Source organism: Diplotaxodon limnothrissa, linkage group LG11, assembly GCF_057381915.1.
Source record: "Diplotaxodon limnothrissa isolate DT_005_m linkage group LG11, D_limnothrissa_male_GT1.1, whole genome shotgun sequence".
NCBI classification, from domain to species: Eukaryota; Metazoa; Chordata; class Actinopteri; order Cichliformes; family Cichlidae; genus Diplotaxodon; species Diplotaxodon limnothrissa.
In genome coordinates, this window is record NC_140606.1 from 29,516,005 (window position 1) to 29,536,474 (window position 20,470).

At 39.6% G+C, this 20,470-nt stretch overlaps 1 protein-coding gene across 1 annotated transcript in view; it reads right to left on the reverse strand.

Annotated features, from left to right (window-relative positions):
- Positions 1-20,470, reverse strand: part of galnt1 (UDP-N-acetyl-alpha-D-galactosamine:polypeptide N-acetylgalactosaminyltransferase 1) — a 55,232-nt gene that overhangs the window by 17,808 nt on the left and 16,954 nt on the right. The window contains exons 2-4 of the mRNA XM_085366592.1: positions 20,356-20,468; positions 5,219-5,358; positions 4,955-5,123 (exon numbers count right to left, since the gene is read on the reverse strand). Coding sequence (XP_085222718.1) covers positions 4,955-5,123; positions 5,219-5,357 — 308 coding nt within the window. The 5' untranslated portion in view covers position 5,358; positions 20,356-20,468. The remainder of the gene's footprint in view (positions 1-4,954; positions 5,124-5,218; positions 5,359-20,355; positions 20,469-20,470) is intronic.

A 20,470-nucleotide genomic window follows, 5' to 3' on the forward strand; every position in this document is an offset into this window, starting at 1 on the left:
TTTTCCCCCCTTTAAAGTATCAGCTAATGACAACCTCATTTGTGATGAATTCAGCCAGTTTCCCTAAACTTGCTGATCCACACACAAATACGCAGTGAAATAGACACAAATGCATGCACTCCTACACACACGCAGCCACACGTTCCCTTGCACGATATTGACTCCGTCTTATCTACTAATTGGAAAAGCAGATAGACGGGGGGAAGGCTGAGTGAAAACACACCTAGTAATCAACTCTCGCTCAAAGACTAAAACCCATTTCACGGATCAAGGTCCTCTTACTCTCCTGCCTGTCTACTGTGCATGTGCCCCTTCCTGTCACTGTTGCGCCTCTCAGTCAGTCTTCCTCTCCATCGCTCCAAAAACCTTCATTTCTGATGCATGTTCCTCTACTGAAGCAAAAAAAAAAAAAAAAAAGACGGGGGGGTGGGGTGGGGGGCTGCTTTCCACCTCCCTGAGCTAACCTTGACATATCTTTTCAGCTGTTGGCTGGATGCACATTAGGGGTGGGTTTTTATAATCGATTCATCGATTAAAATCGATTCTGGCTTGGATAACGTAAAATCGATTCATTAAAATCCTGAATCGATTTTTTAATATAAATTTATTTTGTCCGAAATGCCAGAATCTCTGGTGACATCTCACAAAATTTCAAGAACCACCAAACAGTAAATGAGAGCAGGTACAGGGATTCTGCACATAGACTTAAACACACAGCGCGACCCGCGGATCAGAATCAGTTAGATGTCGCCTTTCTCACAGTCGGGGCTGAAAGCCGACAGCTCGCTGATCCGGGTCCGCGCTTTGTGTTCACGCCCTTTATGCGCTGATTCTAAAGCTGTTAGTTTGATCTCTCTCCAAACAATATTGACCGAATCAGCAGCAAAAGAAGATCCAAACGCTTCACATAAACATCGTCATGAATTCACTCTTTTACTGTTTTGCTTCCATTGCGATGCGCAGCTCTCTCTCTCTCCCTCTCTCCCTCCCCCTCTCCCCCCCTCTCTCTCGAACAGTTTCGCTTTCTTCATTATTCGCTTGCTTGTTACACAAGTGTACTGTTGCTTACAGCGCTGTCGGCCGCTGTTTTTTCCCCTTTTACATTCTTCCGAAAAGAAAACCTCATTTCTGCTGTTCAATACTGAACAAATTGAAACTTTTTAAAATTATTCAAAATGCAAAATGCTTAGCCATGTCTCTAATAAAACCGCTGTAACGTCAGAGGTAATGTTGATTAATTAAAGGTTTTCTTTCGTTTTTGATGTACTGCAGAATATTTTTATAAAATCCCAGGCCAGGAAAATCACCTACATGTTTTTCTGTGTTTTATCTTCAGCTACTTTGACACAAAGGCATCTGCTGTGATGCTCACACCTTGGATAAAGTCTTGAGAGTGTCAGCTTCCTTTTTATAGATACAAAAATATGTAAATGTCCTGATCTGAATTATATCTCTGACTGTCAAAATTTCCCAGATTTAAATCGAATCGAATTAAATCGAATCGTGGATCGAATCGATTCGGGACCTTGTGAATCGGAATTGAATCGATTCTAGAAATCAGTGACGATACCCAGCCCTAATGCACATCGTCTGCCTGTCTGAAGACTGAACAACCTTCAACCTAAAACCGCTTGCACTCACACACAGACACAGTCAACATTGAAATTCTGCTCACATGATATATGAATTACACACATAACTTATATTATAAAAGTGTTGTTGAAAAAAACATTACATCACTAAAATGATGCTTTAGCTGTTGTGACAGGGTTTAGGATTTATTTATGGGCAGCAATTGTGTAAATATGACTGCCCACAGTCACCACATGTTCATTCATGACTTTACAGAAACCTTGCAGAATAAAGGTGCTCAGAATGGTGCTTTCATTCACTGATTGCAATATTAAGACACAATTACTGTTAGGTTGGCTATGTCAAGCAGTTTTACAACACATATAATAAACACAAGCACGGCTCTGCTTTACTTCTTTGTGACCGTGAGCAATCAGACAAAAATCCCTGTGTGATGTGCTAATGAAAACTGTTCTGGTAGCACTTTACCATCAGCTGGATTTAACAGCAGCCTTGAATGAATGAATCGCTCTAAAACCACATGCAGTCCCAAAAAGAACATTTTCACAGGTATTCACACGCAATCCTGTGAAGAACTAGGTACACCCTCACTGCTTCCATAGGAATTAAGAGTGTAAATAGCAGATGGGTGCACTGATCATCAGCAAGTGTGAGTGTGAGCAACTCGAGTTGTTGATCTGGAGCATTCAGGTGTGTACAATGTTCCCAGGACTGGATACCCAGCCAATTCACCCCAAGGTCAAACTGTGCCAGTGCTCAGAGAAACTGGCAAAAACCCAAGAGTTTCATCTCAGACTCTCCAGGCCTCAGTTAGCATACTGAATGTTAAAGTTCATGACAGCACAATTACTAAAAGACTAAATAAGTATGGCTTATTTAGTTCCCAGGAGAAAGCTGCTTCTCTTTAAAGGGAACATTGCAGCATGGCTTACCGTAATTGTCGGGCTATAAGCCGCTACTTTTTGCACAAGCTTTGAACCCTGCGGCTTTTAGTCAGGTGCGGCTTTTCTGTGGATTGTCCATGATTTTTGTCATATCGTAAGACGATTTGTTTTGTTTGTTCCGCTGTTGTACGGCACTACGTTGCCTGGCGGAAGGGCATGTGATCAGACACACAGTATCGGGGTTCAAGAGTGGTATGTTGGTCACATGTCCATCCGCCAGGCAACATAGTGCTGTACAAGTAGCGTGAAAAACAAACTTCAAAGTAGCGCTATGCGTTCAGCGGGAGTCGTGGATGACGAGCGGCGATAAACTTGCGAAAAGCAAGTTATGCTCAACTCCACCGGTGGATTCTGACAGCGTGGAAAAGTGTGAAAACATCCATGATCACCAACGGATTTCGAAGGGCTGGACTGCTGCATGATGAAGAGGAGGACACCGCCACGGCCCTTCTGAGGGTGTTCGACTCTGACACTGACAACGAGGATTTCTTTTGTTTTGAAAGTGACAACGAAGGAGAGAAGCGGAGAGTGGATGACGTAGGCATCCTGAGCCTGTTCGTATCCGACACTGGAGAAGAGGACTTTGGTGGTTTTAGTGCGCAGGAAGATGGTGGTGAATGACTGACTTTTCTTCTTGTTAAAGCCGTGTCGCTGCACCTGAGCCTAAAAGGTAGTCTGAATCTATTTTTCTGGTGTGCTGTAGGTTATTGTTATGTACTACATTTGTTACTCATTTATGAAGCACAGTACATGTTTCCTACTTGTAATTACCGCTACTTGTACATATACCTAAAAAGTTATGAAAATATGTACCCATAACTTGTTTTTCAAAATATTTTAAAAAAGGGGTGTGTCTCCAAACAGCCATCTCTTTCCTGACAATTCCCTTTGTGCATATTCTCTTACATATGATAAGTCAACATTGAAACACCTGCGGCTTTTAGTCAGGTGCGGCTAATGTATGTACAAAACAGGATTTTCCCCTGATTTTAGCTTGTGTGGCTAATATTCAGGTGCGCTTTGTAGTCCGGGAAATATGGTAATTTTGCAAAGTTGCATCTGAGAGAAAAAAACCCACACAATTGTTTTGGAACAATATCTTTTCAACAGGCAAACCAAATGAGGAGATGTTTGACCATAATGGTCACGTTATGTTGTTGAAAACCAAACAGAGCACATCAGCAACTATCAGCACAGCTGGGCTTGTTTTGCTTTAACCGACCTGGGCACCTTGCAGTCACTGAGTAACCTAGAGTTAAATGTGAGGACATCTGTGTGATAGATAAAACTTGTCCCAAATTGGGTCAGGCTAAAGGACAATGATCCAAAAACAGCAACAAATCTACAATAGAGCAGCATTAAAAAAAGGATCATGGTGCTGAAATGATCAAGTCAGAGTCCAGACCTCAACCTGACTGAAATGCAGTGGTGGGGCCTTAAGACAGCTGTGAAAAAACCCTCACAAACATCAATGAACTGAAGCAACATTGTGGGCAATAATTCTTAAACACTGATGTGAGAAACCTATACAGTCATAGAAAAACTGATTACTTCCAGTTACTACAACTAAAGGTGGTCCTATAAGCCATTTAATCACAGAGCCGTGTGTAAACTTTCCTTTTCACATGACCGTATCTACTGTCATGAAATCCTGCACACTGATTCTCACCAGAGCTCAACTGGCAGTTTTGAAACCAACACAAATGGTGCTCAGCAGAGTTTGTTTTAACACAGTGTGAAAGCTCTCCAAAAACATTTGTCTTTTAAATGTTTTTTTCCATGAAAACCATTTTCAAATGATTTGCAAAAAGGAAAAACAGAAGCTGGTTGAAACTGGAAAGAAAATAATAATATGAATTGTGGGAAGCTTTGTGAACACCACAAAAAAACCCAAACAAAACCCAAACATCATACATCTTTGGAAAACATTCTGCTGTCTGTGCGATGTTTAGATGGCACTGGATAGATTTGACATGTACAATTTCCTGTTATTAATATTAACATATAATGATTTATGTTTATACTTACTACACAACATAACACAAAGAGGATATTTAGGCCCTGCTTCATACAATATGAATACCGAATTAGGAACTCCTGACTGTTTTTCAGGAAGTTCAAATTCCCTTGAGATCTTTGAGGGCACCACACCCTCTCTGCTCTCTGAGTATCAAAGTTTAATAACTTCCTAATGAATACTCAGAGGTGCTTCTAACCTACATTTATTTTTGTATGTTATTCCATTTTAAGATATGACATTTTTACTAGACATTTCTTTAAATCTCCTATCTAAAGTTTACCTAATTTTGCTATACTGTATAGGTCATGCCATTTAAAAACAATAACACTAATAAAAGATGTATTATTGTTATTATCATGACAAAACACAGGACTTGTTGCTGGGAGAGGCAGCTCACCCTTCTAGGCGGACGTCAGGCAGCGAACGATTGAGAGCAATCATCTCCGAGGCCATGAGGTTGAACTGGTTGATCTTAAACATTTCCTTCATTTTCTCCTGCTGCTCTTTAGGGATCACCACAGGTTTCCCTCCTTCACCAGGCCCATCTCGTGGTCTGGACATGGTGTCTACAGAGGATACATATTCAGCTTTTCAAACTTGATGCTTGACAGTGCCATAAAAATGTGTCTGTGTATGGGTTTGTGTGGTGATACACCCTCACCGTCTCTCCCGGGCAGTCCTCTCGGCTTCTTGTCATCACACTTGTTGCACTCGCTGAAGTAGAGCAGAATGAACATGTCCAGCATCACCCAGACCAGAGAAGTGGCCAAAACCACCTTACAGTAGGCGAACCTCCGCATCCTGAAAATGTAGAGTGAGAAGTGGGGGGTAGTTACCATCAGAGGGTTTCTTTGAAAGCATGGTAGAGGAGGCAACTCTTCTCATATCTTTCCCACCTTTCTACTCAGTCCACTCAGCGTTTAGCCTTCCTGCAGCTCTGAGCCTCAGAGTGCTGGAAACACTTCCACCTGTCCATCAGTCTGCCTGACTCCTGTCTCCTATCTGTCAAGCTTTTTATCAGGGCCCCTCTAAGTGGTCGTCTCTACACTCAGTGAGATTCTCAAAATGACGGACTCCTGTCTTACTGGAGAAACAAAGCAATAAATCTAAGAACAATGAACGTTTATAATTGTTTATAGAGTCGATTTTGTTTTTTGTTTTTTAAAGGCAGTGGTTCCAGAATGGGGCTGCCAAAGAACATCAGTGTACTAAGTCCAAGTGTGCCTTGGGATTTTGTGACAACCATACATAAATATTGCATTACACAACTGCACAAAGACAAACAAATGAATTTTTAATTTCCTGTGTGTTGACAAATTCTATCCACTAAAAAATAAACTAAAAAACAAAATCCCAGAAAAGTCTGTTTGTACAGTTTCTAGATGGTGCATATTACAAATATTTGACACATCAAAACCTGACAGCAAGGGGGGGGGAATTCATTTTTATGGCAAGCTAGCCACAACTAACCAATGCCAAGGACCCCACAGCTAAACAAAAGGGAAAAATGAAAACTGCATGTAGATGGTGTCCTGTAAGCTGGCCATCTTATAGCTTCATTGTGTCAACCCCCTGCCCTCTGGCCTGCGTGCGTCATCTGTTAGAAGAAGTTGGCTAAGGTTGACATGCCAAGCAAGTTAAGGAGGCACTTGGAAACCAAACATCCCTTTTGAGAGTCGCTTGGCCCGCTTCAAAAAGAGAGCTGGATTTGAACCAAAGGAAGCTAAACTGTTTGTTGGATTGCGGGAACGTGTCTGATAAGGTGTTGGAGGCAAGTTGCATTCCAGAGGACCTTGTGACACATTCTTTTAGAATATTACAGGTGTTGTATGGTAGGTCCAGGTGGTGCAAAAAAATGCAATCAAAAGAACTGATGACATCTCAGATGACACTCAGAGGCTGTTATACAGGTGTGACTTGAAAATCTGTCTTGCCCTTTGGGCACAAAAAGTTTAAAAACCAATGTTTTACGATATCTAAACAACACTCTAACTACTGTCCAGTTCTACACAACAACCATCTAGTATATCAGTGTTCCCAAATACCCTGCAGGATATGAGCCAATCTACCCTTTGTACATTTAACATACCAAATCCCTGTGTTCTAAAGTGCAGTCAGACACCCACTCAAAGGTAAGCACAAACACACACACACACGGACACACACACACACACACACAGCAGAGAGGGGAGCTATGATAGTAATTGCTTTTCGTTGGCAGGCAGCAAGAGACAAGACACAGCCACATTAAAATTCCACTGCTCCCCTTTCCTTCTCTCCTTCAGCACCATCTCCCTTCTCTTTGGCTGATTCTCTGCCTCAATGATCCCTCAGGTTGCAGCAGCACAAGCAGAAGGGAGAAAATTAATTTGGCCACGGTGATTTCTCTCGTGCCCCCGGGAGGGAAAAAAACGATGTTTGTGCACAGCTAGCTTAGCTTAGCTTAGTTTAGGTTTGCTTAGCAGCCAGGGAAATAAGAGAACTGCAGAGCAGCGTTTCTAAATTCCACCTGATAGGATTCTGGAAGCACAAAGTGCCGTGTACAGCAGAAAACAAGAGGGAAGATTTAACTGTTTGTCTTTCCTCAGACTTCTGTTCCTGTGAGTCAAGTAGTTTTAGTGTTCAGGTTAGAGCTGTACTCTCCGTATATGATGTGCATATATGTAGTCCAGGGATGGGATTCGAGAACTAGAATATCTAATCTATCAGATGCAGCTCCAGAGTAAGAAATTATGGCATCAGACTCAGAGCAGTGCACACATGAAAGCCGTTTTTATCCTGCTTCTGTTTCAAATAATAAAACATTTGTGGGCCTTTTCCTCACACAGAAAATTGATAAAGAATAGATAAGCAAATAGATAAAGAATAAGGCCTATTAGCAGAATCAATAATGACACTGGTATTGATGAAATCTTATCAATAATCATCACTAATGTACTCTCCAGCAGAGTTGGGCAAATTACTGTTCTCGGATTAAAAGCTGACTCAACTGGAGGCGTAAATTTAAAAAGGTCTTGTCAGCTTGTCTTCTACTTCACAGCGTTTTGTAACTTTGCAAGATTTTATCTCTCAGGTTCACACGCGAAAGAAAAAAAAATTGGTGCAGGGCATCCATCCACCAGCACATACATGCTTAACTGTGATCTCTCACCCCCTGGGGAGAGAAAAAAACATCCAATGAAATCTATTGAACTGCTGCACCACCACCAACTTTTGACAAGGTTAAAATGTAACATGTTACATCAGTTTATACGTTCCCACTTAGCCACTCGACCAGTTTCAGTTTGAGTAAGGTATAAAAGAAAACAAAGCACTTATTGCAAACCACCTCATATCAGCCTTTAGAAACATTTCCTGACCATCACTTCTGCAGCTCCGTTAGATAACATCAGACACACAAAATAAATATTAATTACAAGATTTTTTTTAAAATAAGAAATAAAAACATTTTAAAATAAACATTAAACATCTGTTTTTAATATCTGTAGGGGAAAAGCAAGTTCAGGGAAACTCTCTTGTGAGGATATAGTAAGTGGGATATTGTAAGCTAGTAACATAGAGCTTAACATAGATGTGTAAATCATAGATATTTATACATAAAACACACTTCAGACAAATACGTTTTGTGTATATCATTACTGTTTAATCTATCATATTTGTGAAGGACTACTTTAAGACGTAGAAAAATAACTGTGTTTTAAATATTGCCACTAAACAGCAGAAAAAATGTGAATGTGAATAAAAATGTAAATGTCGTATTTCTGTATGAATGATAGAAAAATATTACCGGTAATATAACAAATAAAAACTGTTTAATTGTCATCAAATGGAAACTTCCTGACCTGGGATGAAAAAACAAATACTCAAACCAGGAAGTGAAGCTCTTTGGATGTTAAAACCTCCAGAGCTATACCAGAAATAAACATCTTTACAATCTGGTACAAAGAAAATGTTTGGTCTCCGTTACTTTTCTTTGAAAAGGCAGCATGTGTACAGGAAGCGAATCTTTACATAACCAACAAATTATGTTCCATTAGGGTCTAATTAAGTCATAATTAATGCAGTGGCTGCCTTTAGTTACTGGTGGCTACTGACGGGCTAATCGACTGCAGCTAATCAAGTAACAGAACTGGACTTCTAGATCATGTTTGTGGTGTTAAAGCAAATTTACCGCACTTCTCTGACAGCGGGAAATAGAACCATTTAGAGTGTGAGAATCTTTTAGTTTTGTTTTACTCACACTACTGTACAGTTTGACCTGTTCATGCTCTCTGCAGACTGATATACTTTAGATGGTCGCTTAGATAAGGTCTGCATGCTAAAAATGGGCCACTTTAGCCTAGTGGTTGCTAGGACACATAATGACACCATGATGTCTGATATGGATAAAGCTCGTCAAGGGGCCTACAATGCATCTGTGTGGCAAATTTGTTTGCACAGATTTTTTGTATTATAGTAAGATGTTAAAACTAATTAGCACACATATGTGAGTGTGGATGCAAAAAACCTTTCTAGCATTAGTTACCATAATAACATAATCATTCATTACATTCTCTTTTAACTGGCTCCAAAACGCCAAAGACACAATGGGCAAAATGCCAAACCCAAGACTTCAAAATCATCTCCAGGTCTATCTTTTATATACAGTCTTGCTATTGTCCCTAACATCTTTATATACAGTTATACAAGAAACTAATGTTTAATAGGTGATCATTGTGGCATCTGGCAGTCTGCACTCATGCGTGACTGAAGGAGAGCTACAGGGGTTGCTGCGTTCTGTAAAGCTGCTACCGTACTGAGTGTTGAACTGTGCAGTATGTTCACATTACTAACATTAGTTATGGTTCACAGCAGAGGTGCTAGAGGTTTGTGCAGCGATATTGGTGAAAAAGCTGAGCGCACTTACAAAATCACCATGCTATAGGATGTGTTATTGTATCTCTTTATAGCTCTCACATTTGCTTTACCGTTGATGTTATCTTCTGTTGTTTTTTCCTGTAAGCCACAGTGCAGGACCCGACCACATCTGTAATGCACTTTAAACTCAAACCCAGCTTGGTCTTTTGTCACAATTTGGACTGAAAACCATCATAAAACAAAACATGCCAGTTATAAAATCGTTCCTAGTAGATTCCTGGAAAATAACGATTTGGAAAATTCAGATTCCCCCGGATATCCTGAAGGAATTTACCAGACTGTTTATCTCACTTTTTTCCGTCCTCTCAAACTTGTTCAAATTCCAGGACTAGCAGGAAGGCTGAATTTCAGTACTCGCTCTGCAATCTCCGTCCTTTCTGTTTCACTGACAGCTGCTAGACTGCGTCGGCCTTGCTTGACCTTTATGAAACAACAACACAAAACCACACAATGTAGCAGAATCTTGGATATACTTCTCTCTTCACCGTTTCTGGTGCAACACATACATAGCAGAGCTCTTATATGAATAAGGACACCAACATCGGAGCTTTCCATCACAGAAAAACTTACATATTCCTGTTCACAGCATCATGTCAAAAATGCTGTCGGATGGATGTCAGCTTCTTTCCGGAGATGCCATTTGATCACAGAGAATGTAGACCGCAGTGCTTCAAGCAACAGATACATTAAATAAAAGCATGCGCACGCACACACTCCTGCTTACTGCTGTCTCTCAGCCATGCCTCTCCACTCACTGTATTTCTAATCAGGCATGGCAGAGGACACCTCCGGTCTCCCTGGTGCTCTGGGCTCTGCCTCTCTGTGTGAGTGTCTGTCAGTTTAGTTTATGTTGGGTGCTAGTCTCTTTGAAGTCTCTTTTAAACAGCCTGGTTTCATATGACGTTAAACAGACCCACAACTCTCCATTGTTCTTATTAAGCCATTAGCATACTGCACTTCCTCCATCTTTCTTTTAAACCTCCATCCTGGTCATCATGCACTCTCGTTCCCAGCCGCCCCACCCCCACTCCCTCCCGTTTCTCTCTTAGTGATGTTTTCTCCTTTCAATAGCGGTTGCCATCACTACTTCCCTACAAAAACACAATTTCCTCCTTCACATCCTTCTCTGTGTCTCTCTTCATCTTCCCCTCCTCTCCTTTTCTCCACAGGCTTAATCCCCCTTTAGAGATTGCACAACCACTATTTCTCACAACCATTTGGAAAAACTCAGCAAGAGGATCCAGCACTTCACTCGCTTTAGAATTTATGACTGCGAGCGAGGATCCTCCCTTCTAGGGATTTCATGTTTATATGTATAAAAGAATATTCAGAGGAAGGCAGGGAGATAATACTGTACGTGACTGAGGGCAAATGAAAGAGATGATGAGTGTTACTAATAAACACAAAGTTTGTCCTGCTAAATATGTTAAACGACAAATGTGGACCCTCTGTATAGCAGTTTTGTTTTGTTTTGTTTTTTAAAAATCATAATATACAACCAGGTGTATTTTGTTTCTAAAAGTGTCTAAAACATGCTGCCTTTTTGAAGCTTCCTTAAGAGGAAAACCAGAGACGGTGCTATTCAGGTGTACGAGTTGTCCTTGGGTCATATAGGCTTGATAAGCTCAACAGTTTCCAAGACAACGCTGATGGGAGCGCTGATTTTCTGAACAGTCGTAATGCATCTCAATTGAGGCAGAACAAGGCTCAGGCTAACATTAGGGGAGGGAAATAGAAACAGAACACGGTGGCCTGAAGCCCCGTCTTCATGCTTCTCTAAGGAGTACACAGTCGCCTGAGGCAAATCAGCTGGGTTCGCTTAATATCCAGATCATAACCTTGACTGCAGAATATAGACTGATCCCGTTGAGGAAATAAAAAACCCAAGGACTGGGACACGACTGAGAGAGAGTGAAAGAGACCTGCCATCAGTTAACAAAAAAAAAAGGGAGAGAAAATACACGCTCTGCCCATCTGACAGTGGACTTAAAAAACATACCGAGCACTGTACCTCTTTGGCATGTTGCTCTCTTCACCATGAGTTACAGGCTACATTGTATGATTCAGACTAATGCAAAATCCAAGACACTTTAATGAACAACCCAGAACACACACACACACACACACACACACACACACACACACACACACACACACACACACAAAGAATTTGTTTAGGCTGCAATCTATAATTAATTAACCACAAGATTCATTGGTGACAGTGTTTTAGTTAATATTAGTGCGAGCCTGTAGAGCTCGAAGAATTCAATCATCACTTAAAAATCCCCCATGAGTCAAGATATAATTTTCCCCGTCGAATCACGACATGCTCTTAGCTGCATCAGTGGAAATAGATAAGGGGGATGGAAACAGTGTCAGAAAAGGGCAGAGGAGGTCAACTCAATCCTGTTTGCTGCGTAGATGCTCTCTGCTCCAGCGGAAAATACATGCAAAGTTAGCTAAACTAGTTTCTGAACTAAGAGCTACAAACTCTAAGGCACTAAAACAGGTTCAACTTTCTATTAATGTAGCATGTCAGGAGTCAGGCAGCTGCTCTGCAGGTGGACAGGACTGCGTTATTAATAGGTTATGAGCGAGGCTCTGGGATTGATTACCGATTTATGTTCTACATTTTTTCTCAGTTTTTAATTTTTTTTTCATTCAGACTAATATATTTTAAATTTGAATGGGTCTCAATGATCAGTGTTAGGTGTTTATTTAGAAAAACTCTTTTATTATTTTATTCAATCCGTTTTTTAAAGCAGCTCCGCAAACTGGCTTACTCACTCTGATTGTCTTCCACATGTCACGTGAATCCTTAATGATTTTAACTTGGTGGACATTATTGTTCATTGTTTTGTTATTTTTTTTTTTTTTTTACTCATGTGTGATCTTTGTTTTGAAAGGGGCTTAAAATAATAATTATTATTATTTATATACACTCACCGGCCATTTCATTAGGTATACCTGCTTTAACAGTAATCTATTGGGATTTTCCCACTAAACCATGTGGGGTTTACAAATAATGGTCTGAAAAAGAGAAAAGATTGAGTGAGCAGCAGTTCTCTGGGTGAAAATGCCTTGTTGATGTCACAGATGATATACAACATATGGTTGAACAGCATTATTGATAATGGCCTTGCTTTGGCCTAAATACTGATATTAGTAACGATCTAAAAGAAATCAATACACCAAAATCAAAATGGTGCTATTCTCTTTGCAGTGATGGTTGTGAGCGTCGCGGCATTTCAGCATGAAAGTCACCTCACTAAAAGAAAAAGGTGCCACTTAGAGAACATTTCATGATTTCCACAGACCATCTAATAATTAAGATTAACCTGAGTACAGAAAAGGAGTGCCCAACATCAGCTGATGTCAAGATTAACTGTCGTCATCTCAGACACAACATTTCCAATTTCACAACACTCACAACAACAACAACTAAATCAAGCCAATAGACGTGCTTAAACACAGCAGCGCTGAGCTGAAACAGGCCCTGCTTCAGTTGTTTAGTTTCATTCTCCCGACAGTTCTATAGTCTGGTTGTTTTCCTGAGATGTGGAGCCTGGGGCTTTTTTTTATCCCCACTACAGAGCTGAGAAATATCAGACCGCACGTACTACTAAGCCACTTGTGTAAGCAGAGTCAATCCCCCAGTATTATCAATGCCTGGTTCCTGGCCTTATTTATTGAAAACATTCCCCTGAGCAAACCCATATTGGCTTTTTACCAAATCACGGTATTACTGGCCACATTTACACTCTATACACTCTAATTAATCAGCACGTACGCCACAAAACAATGGTAAAATCTTTGCATGCTTTATTGATTTTTAGAAAGGCTTTCGATTCCATTTTGCTAGAGGGTTTAAATTAAAACATTCTCTGAATAAGCACAGCAGGTAGACGTTTGAAAACAATTAAGTCGACGTAAAGTCTTATTCGAATGACCATCAGTACATGAGGAATGCAGAGGTTGTCAATAATCCTAATCCATAATTTCTAATGTTAAAGAAAATCTTTTTTGCGTGTGTTTGGTATTTTATCAAGACTTCTTTTCTGCTTCTTTAAACACAGCATGGAAAGTCATTCACATAAAGGTCAAGATGAAACCTCTCAAGTAGGATGGAATGGCTGATATATATGATAGTATCTTTCAACAGTTTTATGTGACAACCTATAAATAGTTCAGTCTTCACCGAGGGGCCAGACAGATTTCAATCAATATTTGTCAAAAAATAGCCCACATATAAGCCTGAGGACTCATATCATTATTCAAGCTTAATGTCAAAGGCCTGCATTCAAAATATAAAATAAGATTCACAAGTTTAAGTATTATTAATGTTTTAAAGCACCAGAAATAAAAGCAATTGCTGTGAAGAATAACCCATTTCACTCTGATGTTTACTTTGTTTTTGGATGACAACTAGATTTTAGTTATTGATGCATGAACAGGTTCATGTTAATGTTCCTGCAGGTAAAGGTGGGGCTGACTTGAACCATTTCACATACTGCTGGGTAGCGTGTGAATTCCCCTTTGGGCATCATAATGTTAGTTATTTCAAGCTAAACACTAGGGCTGCACGATTAATCGTTAGAAAATCGCAATCTCGATTCATACTTATGTGCGATCTCATTTCCAAATGACAACGATAAAAAAAAAAAAAAAAAAAAAAAAAAAGACGACGACGATTGTACCGCATTTTGATCCGGGACGTACTCTGCATGAAAACAAGCGCTCACTCTTCCTTCTCAACAAATGACAAGGGCGGAGCCTTATACCACGTGATACAGAGGCTGTGCCGTGTGAATTAGCAGGGGAAAACCAACGGAGAGCACGTCAGGGATGAGGAGAAAGTGACAGGAGAAAATCCGTCCCGGTCAACCACCCAAACATCAATAACGGGAACCTTATACAGCGCTTCCCTATACACGTCGAACTCCCGCAGGCACAAAGAAATTACGGCGGCTATCACTTATCACCTGACCAAAGATATGGCTCCCATCAACACTGTGCAAAACGAGGGATTTAGGAAAATGATCAACACCCTAGACAAACGCTACACAGTGCTGTCCCGCAACTATTTTTCTATTGTTGCACTACCTGCTCTATACACGCAGTGTCGAGCAACGGTGGAGACGGAATTTCAAGCAGTACAACATGTTGCAGCAACAACAAAACGTGAGACATTTGTTGTTTTTATGTTTATTTATTGTTTTTATGTTCAGTCTCAACTGTTACGAAGTTGATGTGCAGTTAATAAGTGCAATAAATATTTATACTGGAAAAGAAAATCGTGAGAGAATCGTGATCTCAATTCTAAGCCAAAAAATCGTGATTCTCATTTTATGCAAAATCGTGCAGCCCTACTAAACACAGACCTTGCTTTTCCTGTGCTAGGTGTCCCTCCCACACAGATGTGCGAGGGTAATTTCTAAATCGGACAAGTTATGCTGGTAATACCGATCCTGAGCAAACAGGGCTCATATCAGTAATAAAAGCAGGAAAAAAATTGGAAGAGGCTAATGAAGGGGAAAAAATTGAAAGAAGAAAAAAAAGCAGGGACAAAAACAGCACTTCAGCCTCCGGCAGCAGTATTGACAGTCAACTACAATGAATTTAAAATCATGAGCTTAGAAAAAAAGCCCAAATCCCAGGAAAACAAATAGAAATTCAAATTAGGGAATACCCAATGCAGTCAGTACCTGGCGTTTAAAAACACTGCTTTGGTAAACTATCATCTGGCAGTGAATGCACTGAAACAAAAAGCATTTTTGGCATTTAGGAGAAAATCAGAAACTTCAGCTATCTCCCAAGTTAAGTCAAACCTGTCTTGGACGGACCATCAGCTGTTAAGAGATCACTAGATGTCAGCTACCCATCAGAGTTCTGCATGCAAAAAACTGCAGGTCCATAATAAACATCCCAGGTAATACCCACTGATTAGCAACACTGAAAAAAGAACACCTGAAGTCACAATGAACAAGGACCAAAGGAACCTTTTTTACAATTCTAAAGACATAAAGACCTTTAGCACTTCCTCCAAACTACATGGGGCATCAACATGAAAATCAAAGCAAATTAAATCTGGCATAATTTTTTGGACACAATCCTTGGTCACGGATCAACATAAGCTGCAGGCACAAATGATCTATTAACTGGCTTTTGTAAGTAGTACAGGGAGGAAGCCTCTGTCTACAGTTAACAGCTACCTGTAAACTTAGCACACAAAGAAATAAGTCATTTTTAATGCTGAGTTATATTGGTTTCAGTTGCATGTCTCATTTCCAACTCAACTGTTAACTTTAAACCATGAAACACAACAAAGACACACCTCCAATCATGGTACTCCCTGGCTTGTTATTGTGGTTGTAGCCTAGCTGTAGCCATGCCAACTGCCAACTCCCAACTGGCTATTTAATCATGTTGGGATTCCTACTGGCATTGGGAATGCAAGCAGAAAACACTCTTTAGAAATGTAGTTCTCAGGGGACCACACCTGTGAGTCGTTAAACCTTGGGGAGCCCCCAGAAGTGTATTAGTCAGAACGTACCATTACTGAAATAAACCTCAACACTGTTCAACCTCAGACCAACATGGCCTTCCAATAACCAAAGAAAGTATTTTTGGATGCTCCCTTATTTCCCATGGGTTTGTCACAGTGGATGGATCTGCATGTTTGACTTGGCAAAGATTTCCTGGAGCAACCCTCCCATTTATCTGGGCTTGGGACCAGCACTAGGAGTGCATTAGCTTGTGACCCCCTGAGGCTGGGTTTGTATCTCCTCCAAAAACAAATCAAAGTAAACTAAATTATTAAAGTGATAAAAAAAATGTGTATCTAGAACAATAGGTAAATCAAATGCAATTTGTAATTGTCCCTAAAGCATGAATATAAATTGGTAGAGTAGCATAAACTGTCTGAAATGCAAAACATAAACAGTTCCTGATGAAATACAGACTAAACGGACACAGTCTAGCCACAGAGAACCAGTGACACAAGAAAGCTGGCCTATGAACCGAGGAAGAGGCACCGCAGAACAGTTCTTCTTAAAATATAACAATTAATATCAGAGCCAAATTTGGTTTGTGAATCTTCGCATAGGTGGATAACAGTGAAAAACAGCTGATTCTGTTAGTTGAGGGACCTGCAGCATCTATCTAAACTATCTATTGGGGTTTGTGATACAGCCTCAAAAATCATATTACAATATTTAAAGTAATTTTACAATAATGATCATTCTGACAATATTGGACAAATAAAATGCTGATAAAACGTTTTCCATCCTTCTTTTCCAATGAGCTACTGTCATTGAAGACAAACTACCTTATTCAAAGTGTGAATCTTTCGCCACAAGGTGAAAGCAGAAGCAGCATTAGAGCGTAATAGTAGTGACACAGCATAAGTCAAATACTGGTGGTGGAGTTTTCCCTGTAATTCTAAGTGAAAGTATAACACAACCTGCACATCACCACCTGATAGTATCTCCTCCTCCTGTACGTTCATACCCTGGTTTTACATGGTGGTGTCTTTTTGCCCCAAGTGATATAACAAGTTAGTTTCCACGTTTATCAGGAACAGTTTTCTTGTATATTTTGCAAAGAATTTTTTTTTTTTTGGAGTTTGTTGAAATAGCTTCCTTTTTACAAAATCAGAGTTTGCCATCCAGCTCTCTATGTCAGACATGCCTGTTCTTGTCAAGTTGTTGTGTTCACTAAGGAACATAGATGCCTTTTATATCCCATAAAAATGTATTCCCCATATTATCGCAGAGGATTCATCCCTACTACTTACATAAAACATTGTTAAACGTTCTAAAAATCAGTTTAAAATACAAAGAGGAGTACAGAGAGAACTGCCCATGGCAGCGTAAAAGTCCCAGCTAAAATTGATTACCAATGCAAAACTTGGCTCACAAGCAAAGTGGAATTAAATACTTCAATCTCCAATCACTGGGGCCTTTTTGGCCAAAATCAATATGCATTACTGTCACGAGGGGTGTTCCCCTGATGGTTGGAAAGAGAGTGGAGCTTTTTTTGTACACGTATTAAAATAAATTGATCACAACACACCTAAGAACACATAAATGACTGCATCATCCTGGTGGTCCATTTGATGTTAGTATGCTGTAAATGATCTTTTAACAACTATTAACTTTTTTGCACTTGCCTCGCAAAAATGCAAAGGTACACACAGTGGAGGCTTTGATCACACTGGCTGGCACAAATAATACAACAGTTTACACAATTAAAACATCATCGCAGGCTGTGTGTTAATTGGTGTTAACACGTACTCACACAGAAACTCCCTAATCACCCTGTAATACTTAAAGTCTGAACCATTAGGCCCAGTGGGTTTGTGTGTCTGGTCTCCCCTGTATGTTTGCGGCTCTTTTCTACTATTACAGCTGCTGCTATTCCTACTATAACTCATGCCAAGCAGGAGGGATTAACGAGTCTCTGACAGCACAGCTGCATTGCTGTCTATTAAGCATGACTTCTTAATAGACTGTACAATGTCAGCATGTCTATTTCCCCAGCACATAATATGTGATATATTTGTCATATTCTTTGGACTTTTGTGGAGCTACTGGTCAATTTTCATACATACACAGTGTAAAAACCAATGTGCAGACATATGTTTAGCTGCCCCCCAGGTAACACACAATAACAAAAAATCAAAGGTTAACTAGGCTCTGATTCCTCACTGCATTAAAGTATCTGTTGTGTTACACAATTTCTAATCTGTATTATAAAGCACACAGACATACAAGAGTAAACAACAACAACAAGGAATCAGGAAAAATACTTTGTATTGTTGCATTGCATTCCTTGCATTATGTTGCATTGATGGTTCTTTTGCAACCCTCTTTTCATCGTTATGCCATTGTTACGATTTTTAGCATTATTGATGATCAGTGTTCTGACTTTCTCATTCTCATTTTAGAACCAAACACAGCAGCGCTTTAAGTGTCGTTTAAAATTCCTTAAGAAAACTCTAATGCAATCTTCACATTAACTGAATTTCCTGGAACAGAAAAAGCTTGATAAAAGTTGATTTATAGTTGCTGTTACAGCAGCTGATAAGATCAAAGAAACATCCCAACAGAGTTATGTGCCAAAGGTAGTTTGGATTTTTCAAATATGGTAACAAATCAGATATAATAAAGCTTTGTAAATTTTAGAGAAGGGCATTGCTGGATGTCAGCAACAGGGGGGAACAGGGAACCACAGAAGCCAATAACACTAATCTAGTGTTGCAAATGAAACTTCTGCTAACATTAACTTCCCACACTGACACAATATGACACATTTTGCCTTTGGATTTTCAGATTTTACTCATCTCTGTATTTAGCACGTTACCCTTTTTCACACATAGCCACCAGACAGTAAATAGTCATAAAGAGAGCAACGTGCTGCAAAGACACGCGTCACTATTTTGGGGACTTTCTTTTAGTTTTGACACATTTATAGGCACAAAATTGATAACAGGAGCAATTTACAAACTAATCGGTGATTTCAATCCTTACTTATGTACCTATGACCCTTAATTTTTGTTTTTCAACAATTGTTTAACAACACTTTAATTAGAATACTTAAACTTGTGTATACAAATAGTGTGCTAGTATAATAATGTGTGACAATGGCATAGATTTGTTCAAGGGTTCAACACACAGAGCATAAACAATAGATCATAGCAAAGTCTGAAATATGAAGACAATACGAGACAGTTACATAACTGTTACAAGCTGTTTCTATGACGCATTAATGAGTTACTGATAGTAAAAAATGAGAGAAATAAGTGATATGAGATCGGATGAAGCAGTGCTCTCCTACATGCATTTTACAGTTGTAATAATACTCTAGCCATTATTCTTGTTATATCTTCATTTCTCATTCTTTCTTTTTACTCTTCTTTAACTTGACCTCATTTTTATTTTTTTGGTTTTTTTAATCACTGTTGTATATATAAAGACTTTGCCCTCACAATGAGCCTGTGGCACTTTAACTATTTTGTTTATTTATTTCAAACTATACCTTTTTTTTCTATCCTGCTATGGTAACAATGTAGCTTCCCTTGTGAGATCAATAAAGTATCTATCTGTGTAGATATGTATATTCTTCGTTAAATATAGCTGCTGTAACTTGGGCTTTCTACATGATTGCACAGCTGAATGAGGCTAATAAATGGGGACCCCACCATGAAGCTTACAAAGAATTGCATGCCCCGCTCCCGCTTCACTCAGGCAACAACAAGGCAGACCCACCTCTCCAATGGAAAGCCTTTCACTTTGCTAACCTCTTTGACAAAGGCAGCAGAAATGCAACATGAGCACCAGAATTGAGTCAAAGTGAATGCAAATGTGCCTAATTTGCAATCAAAAGGGTCAGCACACAAAATCAAAAGAGGCACTTTGCTGTTAATGGGGTGCTGAGGTTTATGTTTGACAATGTAACATGTAATTTCTCAAAAATAGTTTAAGCACACATTTTGATTTTGCCCGTAGGTGAATAAATCTAGTTTGTAGTATACATCAGGATCATATGGGGTGCGATGTTAAAAGGTTATATTTAGACTGAATTTTATCCACTGAACTTCTCTTGTTAAAGAAATTGGATTTTTCAGCCAGAAGATAGACTGGCTTATTAAAACAAAGAAAGGGTCACCATAGAGGAGCTGAGGTCAGTAAAAGAAAAAAAAAGAAAAAGTTGCATATGCATGAACCGGTAAATTTGTTTAATATATCCAGTTCAATACACAGTACAATAAAAAAAAATCTCAGCCCTTTAGGTTTCAATATGAACAACCCTATCTACAAAAACGGTTGTGTTAACTGTTCTTTGTTGCATCACTTTGTGTAGCCATTCCTTAATTCGTACCTTTCAAAGTGAGTTAAGGGGTCTCTGGTCAGATGTGCAGGGTGCTCCACCAGTAGAGGGGGCGGAGCTTCAGAGATCCCACTTCCTCTTTTGCTCGTCACTCATACATGCTCCT